Source organism: Panthera pardus, unplaced genomic scaffold (genome assembly GCF_024362965.1).
Source record: "Panthera pardus isolate Hobbes unplaced genomic scaffold, ASM2436296v1 HiC_scaffold_25, whole genome shotgun sequence".
NCBI lineage: Eukaryota > Metazoa > Chordata > Mammalia > Carnivora > Felidae > Panthera > Panthera pardus.
The window spans coordinates 55,377,570-55,394,296 of record NW_026526821.1 but is presented as its reverse complement, the minus strand read 5'-3'; the positions used below and the strand labels follow the sequence as shown (position 1 = coordinate 55,394,296).

The following is a 16,727-nucleotide window of genomic DNA, read 5'->3' as shown; positions in this document are numbered from 1 at the left end:
AAAAAAATATTTACAAAAAAATTAACCCCTGATAAGGGGTTAATTTCCAAAACATATAAAGAACACATGCAACTAAAAAAAAAAAAAACCCACAAATAACTCTATTAACAAGTAGGCAAAAGACCTGAATAGATATTTCACCTAAGAACATCCATGGACTGCCAACAGGCACATGAAAAGATGCTCGACATCACTTACCATCAGGCAAACACCAATCAAAACCACAATGAGGTATCACCCCACACCTGTTAGAATGGCCATCATCGAAAAGATAAGAGGTCACAAATGCCGGTGTGGACATGGAGAAAAGGGAACCCTTGCACACGGTTGGTGTGATGGTAAATCGGTGCAGCCACTATGGAAGACGGTACGGAGCATCTTCAAAATATTCGAAATAGAACTGTATGATCCAGCAATTCCACTTCTAAGAATATATACAAAGGCAATTAAAACACTAACTCAAAAAGATATCCGCACCCCCACATTCATAGCAGCATGATTGACAATAACCAAAGTCATAGAAACCACATAAGTGTCCACCAATGGATGAATGGATACAGAAGATGTGGCATATACACAGTGCGGTATTATTCAGCCAACCAAACAAGGAAATCTCACCATTTGCAACAACACGGGTGGACCTTGAAGGCATTATGCTAAGTGAAATAAGTCAGACAGAGGCAAATACTGTAAGATCTCACTTATATGTGGAATCTGCAACAAAACAAAACAAACCTCACAGAAATAGAGATCAAGGGTGCCTAGGTGGCTCAACTGGTTAAGCGTCCAACTCTTGATATTGGCTCAGGTCATAGTCTCATGGTTCGTGAGTTCAAGTGCCCCAAGTCAGGCTCCGTGCTGACAGCTGGGAGACTGCTTGGGATTCTGTCTCTCTCCCTCTCTCTCTCTCTCTCTGCCCCTCCGCCCATTCGTGCTGTCTTTCTCTCCTTCCGAAATAAATAAACATTAAAAAAAAAAAGTAAAAGAGATCAGACTGGTGGTTACCAGAGGTGAGAGGTGGGAGGAAGGGAAATTATAGAAAGGTGGTCAACAAAGTATGAACCTCCAGCTATAAGATAAATAAGTACCTGGGATGTAATGTGTTCTGTCTATAACTAACACTGCTCTATGATACACAAGAAAGTTAGAGAGTAAATCCTGAACATTCTCATCATAAAATTTTTTTGTCTTTTCCTCTTTCTGAATTTTATTGTATCTGTATAAGAGGATGGATATTAGCAGAACCTATTGCGGTAATCACTTCACAAGGTATGAAAATCAAACCATCCCGCCGGAAACTTGCACAGGGATGCGTGTTCATTATTTCTCAATAAAACTGGGGGGGGGGAGGAATTAAAAAACAGACAACAACAAAAGAAAAATCCCCAAAATGCAAACCACAAAGTGCTGTGTATCATCAGGGGAAAAAGTGAAGGGAAGAAAGAGTTGAGGGGAAAACAAGCCTTTCTCCTGCGGTCTCAGAATGTCAGCTGGAGCTGGGAAGGAGTCTTTTATAAGAGAGATAATTCAGAGCGCAAAAATCTCCCGACAGGGCAGGGACAGCCTCTGGGTTGAACAGAGCAACAAGTTCACCTCACCTCTGTGGCCTGGCTGCTCCACAGGTGCATGTGGCCTGAAATAAAGGTATAAATTATCAGCACAGCTATGGGGGCTTAGCCCGCCAGTGCCCTCCATTAACCTTCCACCCTCCTCTGCCTACAATCACCATGTGGAAAAAAGATCCCCCGTGTGGCCTGGCAGAACGTAACGCAAATGTTTCACGGACTTTTGAATTAAGAAAGAAAAAAAAATCCTAACTGTAGCATAGAAAAGACATAGCAATTTAGGGTTTGGCTGTTTCCTATGGAAGGTGTATGGTGTGGGTGTGCGTGTGTGTGTGTGTGTGTGTGTGTGTGTGTGTGCGTTCGTGCGCACGCGTGTTTTATCCCTCCTCTATTTTTCCCCTTAAAAAAAAAAATAATTGTTAAGTTTTTCAACGTTGTGGCCTTAGGAGGTAATTTGCTAAATAGGACAAAATTAGCTGATTTTTGGACCATTTAAAAGAACATTTCTTTTGAAAGCATATAAAATGTATTAAAGCAATCTTCGAAGTCTTTACCCCTGCTTGAGATTTTAATTTACTCCAAGCTAATAAATTATCCCCCTTCTCAGGAGCTATTGAAAAATTTCAGTTAAATCCTTTTTAAATTTTAATGTGTTCAATTGAATCCCGAGCAATTTAGACACACACACTCACAGCTTGGGGTGGTCAGCTCAGCAAGGCAAGACTGAAAAGGGGTCAGATTAACGCGAACCCCTCCGCCCCCCGGGATTACCAAGGTGGTATTAACGAAGGCGGTTTCTGCCCCCACGTACAGGTCTGATTGTTGGATAATTACTTTTCCACAACAGCATTTAACAAACGCCCCATTTGAAGGCCAAGACCATTTGCTCTCCAGCTGGAGGAAGCCGCAGTAAAGGCAGGAGGAGCTGGAGCTGGGGACGCGAGGGACGGGGCGAGCCGGAAGCCCGGTGGCTCTGATCAGAGACCCAGGCGCCACCTTGGATCTGGGTCCGTTCGGTTGCAGAGTCTGCCAGAGCACAAAGGCTCACTTCATCTCAGGCAGGGCTCTGCCTTACTTCTACACACTTATCAGAAATATTTTTTCAGACTATCAATTATTATATTTGAACACTGCATCCCCGGCTCGGGGGAGCCTTTAGCAAGCTGTAGCAAAAATCAATCCAGTTTTACAACTTTTACCTTGGCAGAGCTCCAGGTCTTTAGCTACGTTACCCGGTAATTTAAAGATGCCATAGCTCTTTCGGTGGCACGGGTATATTCCTAAGTACGACACGTCCTTGATAACAACGATAATTTTGTGAAGTTTACGCAGCGCAGCCTGGGTAGGGTTAACTCCGGTGGAAGTTGCGAGTGTCACTCAGTCGTTCCACCTGGTCAATAACAGTCATTACAGCAGTGGTTAGCAATACTCATTGTTTTCTCTCCCATCGCTGCTCCTTCCCGTCTTGTCCGTTACACACGCCGGCACCCAGGAGCGCTAATGTTATTTGATGGGGTAGGAGAACCTATTGCGTTTTGCACGTCACGAATTGGGAATGGAGTCCGAGTCCCATGTGGGACGAACTGGAAGTCTGAGCTAGGATGTGCACAGCTGACCCTCCGCAACTTGCCTCTTTCATTTGCCCGGGGCGGGTCGAGCCCAGAGCGTCAACCGCCTGTCAGCTGAGCGCACGTTTGCGTGGACCTCGGGACAGGCCGGGTGGCTGGCACCGGGAGAGAAGGCTGCGTAGCAAGAGCCAGGGTGGCATGATTTAAGAGGATACGGTGTTGCTCAGGGAAGCATTTACTACCTCGCGAAAGCCAGGAAATTTGGGCTGCAGCTGCTGTTCTCGGATACGCCAGAGTTGGTGTAAATGGCAGGAACGATTGGCAAATTTTAGGCTTAAGAGCGTCTGTGAACAAATGGAAATAAAGGAGGAAGGCTCACCTTACAGCTGCATTTTGAAGAGACTTGCACGTGGATGTGTTTGAGAAGCAACCAGCATCTCTATCCCTCTGGTGAATCTGCGTGGATAGAGAGACCGGGAAGCAGATACCGCTGGTTTCAGATTCCTTATTGTGTACGTGTGGTTCCAAATGTGGTTGACCTGGTTGCTGTGCATCTCATTTCTTGGAGTTCTCTCGGAGCATCTGACCAGAGGCTTCCAGGACCCTCTTCCTCTGTTTGAGGAGGTCTCCAGGGAACGTTTTGGTAGCTACGGTTGCTGTGAAATCAAAACTGAACAAGCATTAAATGAAAGATAAGTGTTCAGAATGTGAAATTTTTTGAACACCAGCAAATTTTGAAGTTGGCGATTCTCCCACCTCTCCTTCCTTCCTTTCTTCTTCCTTCCTTCCTTCCTTCCTTCCTTCCCTCTCTCCCTCCTTCCTTCCTCCTTCCTTCCTTCCTTCTTCCTTCCTTCCTTCCTTCCTTCCTTCCTTCCTTCTTCTTCTTCCTTCCTTCCTCCTTTCTTCCTTCTTCTTTCCTTCCTCCCTTCCTTCTTCCTTCCTTCCTTCTTCCTTCCTTCTTCCTTCCTTCCTTCCTTCCTTCCTTCCTTCCTTCCTCCTTCCTTCCTTCCTTCCTTCTTCCTTCCTTCCTTCCTTCCTTCCTTCCTTCCTTCCTTCTTCCTTCCTTCCTTCCTTCCTTCCTTCCTTCCTTCCTTCCTTCCCTCTCTCCCTCCTTCCTTCTTCCTTCCTTCCTTCCTTCCTTCCTTCCTTCTTCTTCTTCTTCCTTCCTCCTTTCTTCCTTCTTCTTTCCTTCCTCCCTTCCTTCTTCCTTCCTTCCTTCTTCCTTCCTTCCTCCTTCCTTTTTCCTTCCTTCCTCCTTCCCTCCTTCCTTCTTTCCCTCCTTCCTTCCTCTCTCCTTCCTTCTTTCCCTCCTTCCTTCCTCTCTCCTTCCTTCATTTATTCAACCCTTCTGTTTCTCAGTTATAATCTGTGATGATAAAGCAAGTTCATATGTAAGATTTATATGTTTATTCCAAAGGCATTCCAGATTTTTTGTTGGTGTTTTGCTTTTTGCCTTTTATGTTTTTTTTTCATTTTTATTTTGCAATAACTATAGGTTCACAGAAAACCTCAGAGATGGTACAGAAGTGTGGTGTGCCCTTCATCCAACTTCCCCCAGTGGTTACGTCTTATCACAGTCTTTATTTTATTATAATACCACAATATCACACAGGGAAATTGACATCGGTGTAACACATATGTACAATTCTATCTCATCTTACCACATTACACATTCCATATTTGTATAACCACAATCAGGATAGAAAGCTACCCCGTTACTACCCTCCTGCCTCCCCTTTGTTATCAATATATATCTCCCCTTCTCCCCCCTATATCCCTAAATCCTAACAACTTCTAATTGGCTTTTCATCTGTATCATGTTGTCATGACAAGAATAACATATAATGGTATCATTCAATAGATGATATTTTGGCCTTGGCTTGTTTTCACTCAGCATAATGCTCTGGAAGCCCCCCCAAGTTGTTGTATGTATCAACAGTCTGTTCCTTTTTATTGTTGAGTAATATTCCATGATACGGATTTACCACAGTATTTATTTAAACATTCTGTTGTTGAGGGACATTTTGGTTGTTTTTAGCCCTGGGATATTACAAATAAAGCTGTGATGAACAATCACGTACAGCTTTGTATGGACAGAAATTCTGATTCCCCTGGAATAAACGCCTAGGACGGCATTTACCGAGCCATACGGTAAGCGTATTTTCACTTTTAACTATACCGCCAATTTTTCCCAGAGCGACTGTATCATTTTCCATTTTACCTGACACCATCACTGTGTGAGGGATCCAGTTTCTCTGCATCCTCACGAACATTTGATATTTTCACGCTTTTTATTATAGCTATTGTAATAACTGTATGGCAATAGCTCATTAGGGTATTTATTTACATTTCCCTCTGTGGCTAACGATACTGAACATCTTTGGCATGTGTTTATTTGTCATCCCTTCATCCTCTTTGGTGAAATGACTCTTCATGACCTTATCCCATTTTATAAGTGGATTGTTTGTTTGTTTGTCTAATATTGAATTTTAGGTATACACCACAACCCAGTGCAATTTATTCCAGGAATGAGAGGGCTGTTCAGTGGTCAAAAGTCAATTCGTTTAATCTACCATATGAATAGGCCAAAGAGGAAAAACCACAAGATTGAATCAATTGTTGCAGAAAACTTATTGACCAATTCCGACACTGTGTATCATAAAAACTTTTTTTTCAGAAAAAAAAATATAGGAATAAAGGATGTCTTCGTCTTGATAAACATGTTTTTAAGCCCTACAGCTAATACGACACTTCGTGGTGAAAGATGGAACTCTTTCCCCCTAAGATTGCTAACAAGGCGGGAATATCTCATCCATCATTGTACTGAGAATCCAGCGAGCACTACTTAAAAAGTGTAGTCGGGGCGCCTGGGTGGCTTGGTCGGCTAAGCGTCCGACTTCGGCTCAGGTCATGATCTCGCGGTCTGTGAGTTCGAGCCCCTCGTCGGGCTCTGTGCTGACAGCTCAGAGCCTGGAGCCTGTTTCAGATTCTGTGTCTCCCTCTCTCTGTGACCCTCCCCCATTCATGCTCTGTCTCTCTCTGTCTCAAAAATAAATAAACGTTAAAAAAAAAAAGTGTAGTCAAGGTGCAACAAGCAGTCTCCACCGACAGTGCCTGGGGTAGAGGTCGTTACACAGGGAAAGGAGTGTGAGGGGAAAGCGTTCATTACCACCCAATGGGAAGAAAGCGTTGGCTCCCCTTGGCCTTGTCCGAAGCAACTAGAGCCAGCTTAGGGTTGAGGCATCTTGCTACAGCCTCACAAGAGTGACAGGAGGGATGGAGGCCACAGATATTGTGTGGGGTTTGTCAAGCATAGAGCATTTATTGTATAAAAGGTCTCTGTTGGGCTCAGCCTCGTCCTTCGGCTTTCCTCGGGGCTCTTATGGACTGCATCCATTGGCATTTCCAGGTTGCTGGCTTGTCCAGTATCCAGTCTGGGATATATGAAGCCAAAAGAAAGCCCAGGAAACCCAGTCACGTGTCATTTCTCAGTTGCCACAGTCCTCAGCCCACCCGCTTTGTCTCCACTTAGCAAGAAGAACTGGGAAAAGTTGATCAATTCTGTCTTCCCGGAAGCGGAAGTCTTTTGATGTCTTCCCAAATTATTATTTAGTTTCAAGATGACTCTTTCCCGTGACAGTTCTATGACTGGATTCATTAATGGACAAATGAGTTATTTTTTAAGGTATTGAACTTTACCACATGAGTAGCATTTGTGTTCATTAAAATTTGAAAGCAAATATAAACAACAAATAGTTCTGATGATAACTGCCTCATTTTAATATTTATGTAGAAGCTACTGCATCATAAATATTGAGTTATGCTATTATCCCTGTCTATCCTGGCTTTTAATAAATGTAAAATCTGGCAAATGTTACTACATCTATTCCTTCGTTAGCTTTGAACTGAAGAATAGAAAATATATTCCCTTATTAAACTTTGAGAAATGTCTATTTCTACAGATCCCGTTTACCTATTTCTTTCCCACTACCAAATATTCTCCCAGACTTGCCCTATCTTCATCATTTTTGCAAATGCAGATAAATATGACATTATTCACACACCTTTTAGCTATGAAAAAGCAGTGAAATAAGTTGCTTCTCATCTGCTCATGGTTTCCTTTTTAATGATTTGGAAAAGAGGAAGCTGAAAGGAAAAGATAGGAAAAACTATGAGGGTACTTCTGGGCCAAGGAGGTGGTATGATAGCAAGGGGAAGGAGGGGGAGGAGAAGGAGGAGAAAAACTGGGCGGAGAGGCGTGAACAATAAAAGGGGTATGAAGGATGATTTGGTGCTGTGGTTCTGAGGCCAGATTAAAACATGCCTTGATGTTGGGACCCAGAATTTAAGTGTCCATCAATGGACGAATGGATAAAACAGACGTGGAATATATATGTCATCGAATATTGCACAGAATTGAGAAAGAAGGAAATCTTGCCATTTGCATCAACATGGATGGACCTTGAGGGCATTATGCTTAGTGAGATAAGCCAAAGAAAGACAAATCCCTTATAGGTGGAATCTAATAAACCTGAACTTGTAAACACAGAGAGCACAATGCTGGGTACCAAGGACTGGGGAGATGTTGTTCAAGGCTACAAATTTATAACTCGTAGATAAATACATTCTAGAGATCTGAGGCACAACAGAGTGATTGCGGTCCACAATACTGTATTATGAATTTCAAAACTGCAAACAGACTAAATCTTAACTGTTCTCAACAGGAAGAAACGATGAGAATTACGTGAAGCCGTAAAGGCATGAGCTAACACTACCATAGTAATCACATCGCCATATATAAATGTATCAAACCAACTGATTGTGCACCTTAAACTTATACAATACAAAGTTTCCTATTTGGGAAACCAGCATATCAGTAGCTCTCAATAGTGGTCTTCTCAGGACAGAGGAACCGTGTCATCAGTAGAAACCCAGCACACTATCTGATGCCTATCGAGCCACAAGTACACGTGGAAAGGATGAAATCCACTGGAGGGACACTAGCCTTAACAGGACTTTGGGGTCCAACAGCTTCCGAAGGGCATAGCCCCATGGAGATTCCAGGAGAAAACACATACATTTAAACACAAACACATGAAAAGCATCACTGCCAACATACACGTTCAAATATTGTTGTTCTGGTGAGCAAGTTCGGGAATAATATTTCAAACCTCCCTCAAGCAAGTAGACCGGCGCTTGGCAATGGTAACTGCCAAGAACTGTAGAAATACATTTCAGCTCGGGGAGTGTTGCAACTGTTTCATAAAGGCTACGGGTGTGCTACATTGAGAAGGATACTGAGGCAAGAACAGGAAACAAAACCACGGGAAAGGGAGGTGGAGAAGCAGAATGCCGTGGCATCATGAATGCAAGGTCTTCGTGACAAGGGGAACTGTAACTTGCAGGATACACACATTATGTATGGCTTACGGTACCTAGCGACAAATCACACTCCGACTTCTCCGGTACAATTGGTGAAGGCAGTGCAGCGTCACCGGTAGGGCTCTGGAGCCAGATTGCACAGGTTCAAATCCGGACTCTGCCATTAACCGGGTATGTGACCGTAGGCAATAGTTAACCTCTCTGGGCATCGGTGCCCCGGAGAATCAGGGAGAACGATGGAAGCATAGTAGCTGTCTCAAAAAAGAAAGTGTGAGAATTGAATGATTTCAGTTTGTAAAGCACGGGAAGATAATAAGCACTACGTAAATACTATCTTTTCACTTGCCATTGTTACTCATGAGTAGTTCCCTAACATCTTCCTCATGTCTTTACACAAACGTATAATGGTCACTGGAATTTTTCAGAAAGGAGGGAAAATGGGCAATGAAGCAGAGTGACAGACTTCTCCTCCAGGACACGGGGCCTTGCCCAACCACGGCTCCTTACTGTTCCCAAGACCATCTTCTGGTAAAGAACAAACCAGAGAGGCTGGGGATCAGACAAGCAAACACCAGGTATGGTTGGCTGCTCATCATGGGCCATCTGGGGGTGGGTCTGGCCCCATCTGCGGACGGTATGGTTATAGCTGTGCCACGGAGCCACCCTCATCCCACGCTTCTGGGCTCTCCAAGAGGCGGGCGGCCTGGCATCCCTACACCTGCCGGGCTGAGTGTGAGAGGTCCCCCAACCTCCTGCAGGGACAGGCCACAGACAGTCTTCCGCTTGTTTTTCTTCCAGTGGCAAACACCAAGCCCTAGCATCATAAATGAGAAAAAAAGTCACCAGCATGGAGCACGGTGCTAACAAGGCCAAGGCTGAGTCTTAAGGCCACAAATGCTTTCATTAGCTTTGCTCAGAATCGGCAAACTGTTCCAAAGACCCTGCCAGCCTTGTTGCAAATGCGTTTAGGATAACCTATGACCATTGCCAGAAAGACCGCTGGTAGCTCAGACTGAGCACTGTTATCCCCAAGGGAACAAGGTCAATGCCAGTGTGATGTGTGCCTCTACAGCTGTCTGTCCCATTAGCTCACCATCAGCACTCTTTGCCCTGGTCCTTGGGCCCTAAATTGATTGAATACTTGTTGCATAGAAGGCATGTGCTACTCTCTCTAGAGCTACAAAATCAAATAAGAAAACAGAGGGGAGGGGAGCAGTAAGCAGGGGAAAAAAGAATGGGAAGAAGGAAGGAAAGGGCAAGAAGGAGGGAAAGAAGGAAAGCTTACTCTCTACAGTGTTCCAGTTACCGAAGGGCTTTTTTAAATACAGTGAAACCTTGGTTCGCAAGCATAATTCATTCCGGAACGTGCTTGTAATCCAAAGCACTCATATACCGAAGCGAATTTCAAGAACCTTTGGCACAGTTGTGATCACGTGACGTTCGGCGTCCCGCACCACTCGAATTGCAAGACATCACTCATTTATCAAGTTAAAATTTATTGGAAATGTTTGCTCATCTTGCGGAACACTCACAGAACAAGTTACTGGCCGTCCAAGGTTTTACTCTGTATATTATCTCACTTCATCCTTGCATCAACCTTACGGGTAAAAAATGTCATATCCATTTACACATGAGAGTAAGGGTCGGGTAGCTTATAGTTTGGAAGAAGACGAGAATAAGGGACATACACAAAATTTTCAGTGGTCATCGCTCCAAGTGTTGGAGCTTGCAGTGGTGATGGAGGGGGTTCTGGGCTGGGATCAGCAGCCCCAGGTCCTCCCGGAAGTCACGAAGCTGGCCACCTCTGCATAGATTCCACGGTTCAGCAGACGAACTCCAAGTGACAGATTTTTTTTTCCCAATATTCATACCAAAAATTCATTCGCAGCTTTCAGATCTCAAAATACTTGCTTTCTTCTGAATGGAGCCCCTGAAATAACTTAATGCCCATGATCTTTCCAAAGACTTAATTCCTTATGCTAATGCACCAAATATTTCACTCCTTTCAAGGCGTCTATGCATTGGCCCAACTCTTTCTCACCGGCATCCAAGAAATTGGGTAAGATAAAAATAAGGGTTTAAAAAAAGGTAGGTATTGATCTCAAGTTATGAAACTGGTTCAGAAACTACTCTTTGGTACTGAATATTGGTCTGAGCTTTCTGGAGCTGTTGAAGAAATTCTTGGAGGTGGTAATAATGCTGCATTCAGCCAGATGACTGGATCTGCCGTATTCCGTGGTTTCCACAAGGACCTTTCAGAATCTTTATGCGAGGTGACTGTGTAAACAGACAGAAAAGAAGTAAATTCTCACAACACATCTGCCCATTTCCTTTCCCGTTCTCCTCTTCCCTTCAGGAAATGTCAGGGATTTTGGTCCACCGACGAGAGCGGTCAGGAGAGGGCAGGCACCATCTCTGAGGGTGCCCCGGGCCACCTCTTCCCCCAGTGCCAACCCCCGCAGCCAGGCACTCCCCCACCTGCCAGGAGTCCCGTCGTGTGGGCTGACCTCCAGCTGGATGGGGTGACTGCAGGAAGCAGACGCCTTCCCTATCCGGGCGCCTGGAACCCGTCTGCCACACTCAGAACATTCTCAGCTGGGTGGCACTTCATGTTTGTGTTTTGACTAGTGTGGGATGTGGCTGCAAGGGAGCAGGGGGATACAGATGAGGGCACTTAGCACTTCAAAGACCTGGAGGCCTTCTTCCTAAGCTTGAGAGTCAAGGAGAGAAACCAACCAAGGTGGGCAGGAGCTGGGATGCTTGGCGACAGCCCAGGGCACAAAGGGAGAGGGGCTGAGGCAGTCTGCAGGGGTCCTCATCAGGCAGGAAGGGAACTAAAGGCTTTAAGAAGAGAAAAGGGAAGCTGAAGCACTGAGCGCTTTTGTTATAAGGTGAGGTGAGCGCGGGGGCCATGGTAAGAGGAGCCCGAAAGGCGGAGGAGAGACTGAGGTCACCCAGGTGGCTCTTTGGGCTACTGAAGAGGGCTTGGGCTCTGAACTGCCAACACTCAGCTCTGTCATCTGTCCGGTCAGCTCTGTCCTCCCTCGACAGGCACTTGGCATGGGGCCTCTGTGAAACCTCCCACGGGGCAATTTGGTTCCTTCAAAGAGAAGGCAGCACAAGGAGTGACCTGATTCCAGGGGAGAGATGGCCTCCGAGGAAGAAAATATTTAAACAATAACCATGCTGGATGTGTGCTCCAATTAAAAGGCGAGGCATGCTATTTACGATCTTTCCAGAGAAACCTTTAGCGTATATTCACGGAACTACACAACACCAAGTATGAACAAGGAAAACAAAAGGAAGTGAGAGAATCCAGACGGTGGCCACTGATGTCAAAGGCGTTCCCAAGCAATTGACCAAATTGCTGGCTTTTTATCTGAGTATTTGATATCATGGACATAAAGCAGAAAACAAACTACAGGGAAGTTACATATCCAATGGATAAATTCTTTTTTTTTTTTTTTTTTTGACCTTGATTATTCGGTATAAACCTAAACAGAGCGAGGATGTATCACCGTAGAAGTTCTGGAAATCTTAGTTGTTTTTGTTTTCTGAGAAAGCAAGTGCTGGAGAAAAAAGTGGGAGATTGTCCTTCCTTAAAAATTAAGTTTCTTAGCTGGAACTTAAAACACTGACCTTGAATTCAAAAGGTGCATCTCTTGTGTCTACAGCAAAAGTTCCAGAAAACAGAATAGAGAATTGACACTACCCTTAACAGGCTTTAAAATTGTCACGTGAGGGGCGCCTAGGTGGCTTAGTCGGCTAAGCCTCTGACTTTGGCTCAGGTCAAGATCTCATGCTCGGTGAGTTCGAGCCCCGTGTCGGGCTCTGTGCTGACAGCTCAGAGCCTGGAACCTGCTTCGGATTCTGTGTCTCCCTCTCTCTCTGCCCCTCCCCTGCTCACACTCTGTCTCTGTCTCTGTCTCTCTCAAAAATAAATAAACATTAAAAAAAATGGTGAGCTGTTAGCAGTTAAAGCGACTTCTTTGGCATCGCAAAAAGTACATGGAGAGCACAATAAATGCAAAATGGAAACCATTATAATTGTCAAATAATATTTTGGTTACTCCTTTTTGTTACCCTTATGGTTAATCTATATTTATAAAACAAATACATTATTGGCATCAAAAAGACCTTCAAAGGATCTCAGTGGCAAGAAAGATGATTCAAACGCTTCCAGAGGCTGAGAGTATGGGACATTTGTTAATGACAAGAGTACTGTCCTTAACTGAATTTCCAAGCTCATGTTACCACAATGTCACTATCGAAAGTTTAAGAAACTCAAAATCATCCAACGCATTGAAATTTCTGAGCTAAGAGAGAGAATTCCCTAAGAGTTCAAGGCCAATGAAATGGAAGGAAAAGCCAAGGTTTTAATCGTCAAACTGTTGATCAAATTTTTCACCAAAGATCGATGGAACATTCGCGTCTGGTTTTGCTTAATTTTTGACCAGAGGAGGTCAGAGAATAGCCATAGGAGACAACCTCTAGTAACCATAGACCTTTTAAAACAAAAACAAAAACAAACAAAAAAAAAAAAAACAAGGGGGCCAGGAGGAGAGTTCTCTGCCTGCTCCCCATACCCCGAGCCCCCAGTCAGCAGTCCTGAAGGACAAGAGACCCCTACATGGGTGAAGGTAAAAATAGAAGAAATGCAGAGGCCGGTGCCTTGTGCCAGTCGCTGTGCACCTGCTAATGAGGCTGACATGTTTGGACTAAGCAACCCAATTTGCATTTGTCACTAGAGTAAGACATTAGCAGTGTGAATATTGAGAGGGACAGATGTGCCCCAGCAGGACTCCCACCTCAGAAAGCCTGCTGTGCTACCGACACCAGGGAGGCTGACAGCCCAGGGGACGCCCCTCGCCTCTGAGGGGCCCGTGGTCCCGCCAGAAACAGCAGAAGAATAGAGAGACATATGTCCGTCCTCATGGCCCTGAGGTCCTGGCTAATGGACGGGGGACAAATTGGCTGGTGCCCCATTATGTGCTGAATTCACAGTGCTCGCAGACTGCGGCCTTTTAAATGTGGAGGCCCCTCGTCTCTTCTACCTCCCCACCCACCTTCCACCCACCCTTCCCGTGTTCCTGAGAGATGCAAAGACCTTACCGGATTTGACTCTTGTCTGAGCTGGTGTATGTTGCTTCATTAGTGTCACCAGATCATCATTCATCATCTTCTGTTTTTTCCAAACCTCTAAAAAAAAAAATAACAGCCCATTAAGTACAGTTTAGAGTAGCTGGTATTATTCCCCGGTAAATGGAAGCCATGTTGTAGTATATCTGATTCTCTCTGTGGGCATATTTTCATTATAAAATGAGAATTTTACAGTGGACAAAATTAGAATTCCCAGCCGGTAATGTTTCTTTATGCAACCTCACGGCTTAAGGCAGGGGTCAGCGAACTTTTTCCATAAAGGGCCAAATAATAACATGGCAGGCCTTGCGTGTCTTTCACAACAACTCACCTTCGCTGCTGTAGCCACAGACTGCACAGAAACGAGAGGTCGTGGCCATGTGCCAATAAAACTTTATTTTCAGAAACCAGTAGGAGGCCAGATTTGCCCCACAGGCTGGAGTTTATTGATCTCTGACTTAGGACAAGGGCTAAATGCACAAGTTTCAGAATTTTGGTCCCATTTTGGAGAAACAGATGCCCCACTGCATCAGAAGCAACAAGGCGGGGGGGGGGGGGGGGTAAAAGGCAGGTACCCCAGAACCTGACCTCAGCTCCTGCTCTCACAGATGAATGATCTTGGCAAAGTCACCCAGCTTCCCTAAGCCTGTAAAACAAGGATGTGGCCTTCTCTCAGGCACCAGCTTGTGGTTCCTATTAAGTGACACTGAGGTGGTGTTTTACAAGCTTGATACAGTGTAGCAAAGAGTAAATACACCATAAAGTGCTAGTCCCTCTAAACTCTGCAACATGTGTTTCTAATCCCTTCCCTTCCACCTTGAAACGCTCCCTTTCCCACACCCCCCTGAGTCCCCTCCTTCTCTGACCACTCCGTCTCAATCTCTGTCAAGTTTTTGCCTTTCTTCTCCTCTGATCAACTACCTGTGGGTGCTCTCAAAGGTTCTGGCCTCAGCCCTCTTTTCTCTCCCCGGGTGATGATATGGTCACCGAGGAAATTCCCCTCTGCTCTCTTAGGTTTAGTGACTGGGGGCCCGCTAGTTAAACCGACAGAAAAACAGATTAGGAATAGAGAAGACAGATTTTTTGTGTGTGCATACATATGTGGGAGTTTACAGAAAAATAGGACTCAATAAGATGGTTAGAATTGGGGGGGGGGGGTAAATACCATCTTAACAGGGGAAGGGAGGGATAGAAGGATACGGATGGGAAAACATGTGACTTATGAATAGGGGAAGAAGTGAAAAAGGGCGTTGTGGGAAAACAGATGACATTCAGGAAAGATAAATGGGCCCTTACGAGAAGAGATGGCGATATGATCGTTTTTTGACAATGTCTGTTTAGGTGGGGTGCCGACTTCTCCTCTTGGTGATAAGTCCATCTTTTTTGGCTTCGGAACTTCCAGGGAGGGGATTTATGACAACTGACGTCTTTTGGGAGGCTCTGTTCATAGGCAGATATGGGACTTCCTTCCAAAAAAAAAGAAGAAGGAAAAGGAGGGGAAGGGGAGTATGGAGATGGAGAAGAAGAGGTAGACGCAAATGCAAGAGGAGAAGAAAAGAAAGGAGGGAAAAAGAAAGAAAGAAGGAAAGGAAGGAAGGAAAGAAGGGAGGGAGGGAGGGAGGGAAGGAAGGGTGGAGAGGAGGGAGGAAAGAAAGGAGGAATGGAGCGAGGAAAGAAGAAAGGAAGAAAAGTCTATTCTCAAATGTCTTCAGCTCAAAATAAATTTTATGCCACAGTGGCTTATTCTGGAATCTTTCAATACAGACTCACTCTCACACTTTCAACTACTATCTCTGAATCCAGGATTCCCACACGGTTCTCTCTCCGTTCCAGCCCATCTTTAGGGAGCACCACCCACATGCACCTGTCGCTGCCCTGGCCACCAACTAAGCCCCTGTCGACAGCCGCAAGGTGCACAGCCATGCTGATGGCCCAGAATCTGACTCCTGTGCTGACACTGCAGTCCCCCAGGGGCCACCCTTGCCACTCTCCACACCCAAATCATGGCCAACTGCTGCAGATTCAACCTCAAAACCTCATCCTGTCCTTCTCTCTTATTTCAGATCTTCACTCTCAGCTTGGCACCGAAGGCTCCTTGGACCAGACTTCTGTCCACTTTCCCAGCCGCATGGCCTCCTTGTCTGCTTCAAACCAATTCTGCTTGTCAAGCCTGGCTGTTTTGTTGAAAAAGAGTATCTTTCTCCCCTTTCCCCACGCTTTGCCCTCTGCCTGGAATGCCATCGCTCAGGCCCACCGCTCAAAATCCCACCCATCATTCAAGGCTTTTGCCAAGGGCCATTTTATCAGACTTTGGTACCAGGGACACACCCTTGAGACTCATTGCTCCTGGACATGTCACTCTAGGCACTTACCAGATCCTGCCCTGTGTTCCCGTTATTTGGGTCTTTTTCCCTCATCGGACTGCGGTTCCTCGAAGTTAAGAATGGTCCCTCATGTGCTGTCCCCTGCATCCGCTGGCAGTTCCCTGCAGACAGCAGGCCCTGAGAGGCCGTGTGTTACATCCACGGTTCCTGGTTCGACATTTGATGCGGGGGACACACGTGGAGGAATCTGCATGTGTCGCTCCTCGGTGGCGAGTGGGGATGCAAAGCCCAGCTGTGTCCTGGAAAGCTCGTGGTCTTTGGCCAGCCCATCTCCTTGCTCTGCACTTCTCTTTATCCCACTTGACGTAAGGGTAACCGTAGCGCCTACTCTTGGACAGAGGCCATACTTAGGCCTCCGCTCCCAGTAGCCTAGTCTCCATGGATCCTGCCCATAATCCAGAAGGAGTTGTGAAAGCTGAAAGAAGAGGCAATGAGGCATGAATCTTGACCACCTTTGGGTGCCCAGACCTGTCTTGATATTTGTTGACTCAAGAGGAAGAGATCAAGGTTGTATTTAAGTTACTATATATATATATATATATATATATATATATACACATATATATATATATACTATATATATATGTGTGTGTGTATACACACACATATATATACTATATATATATATGTGTGTGTATACACACATATATATATATATACTATATATATACATATACTATATATATAGT

General features: G+C 45.1%; 1 protein-coding gene across 1 annotated transcript in view; it reads left to right on the top strand.

The window, feature by feature from the left end:
* Positions 1 to 16,500, top strand: part of LOC109254551 (uncharacterized) — a 31,372-nt gene extending 14,872 nt beyond the window's left edge. The window contains exon 2 of the mRNA XM_019428499.2: positions 15,718 to 16,500. Within this exon, the coding sequence (XP_019284044.2) occupies positions 15,718 to 16,406 (689 nt within the window). The 3' untranslated portion in view covers positions 16,407 to 16,500. The remainder of the gene's footprint in view (positions 1 to 15,717) is intronic.
* Positions 16,501 to 16,727: the final 227 nt, after the last annotated feature.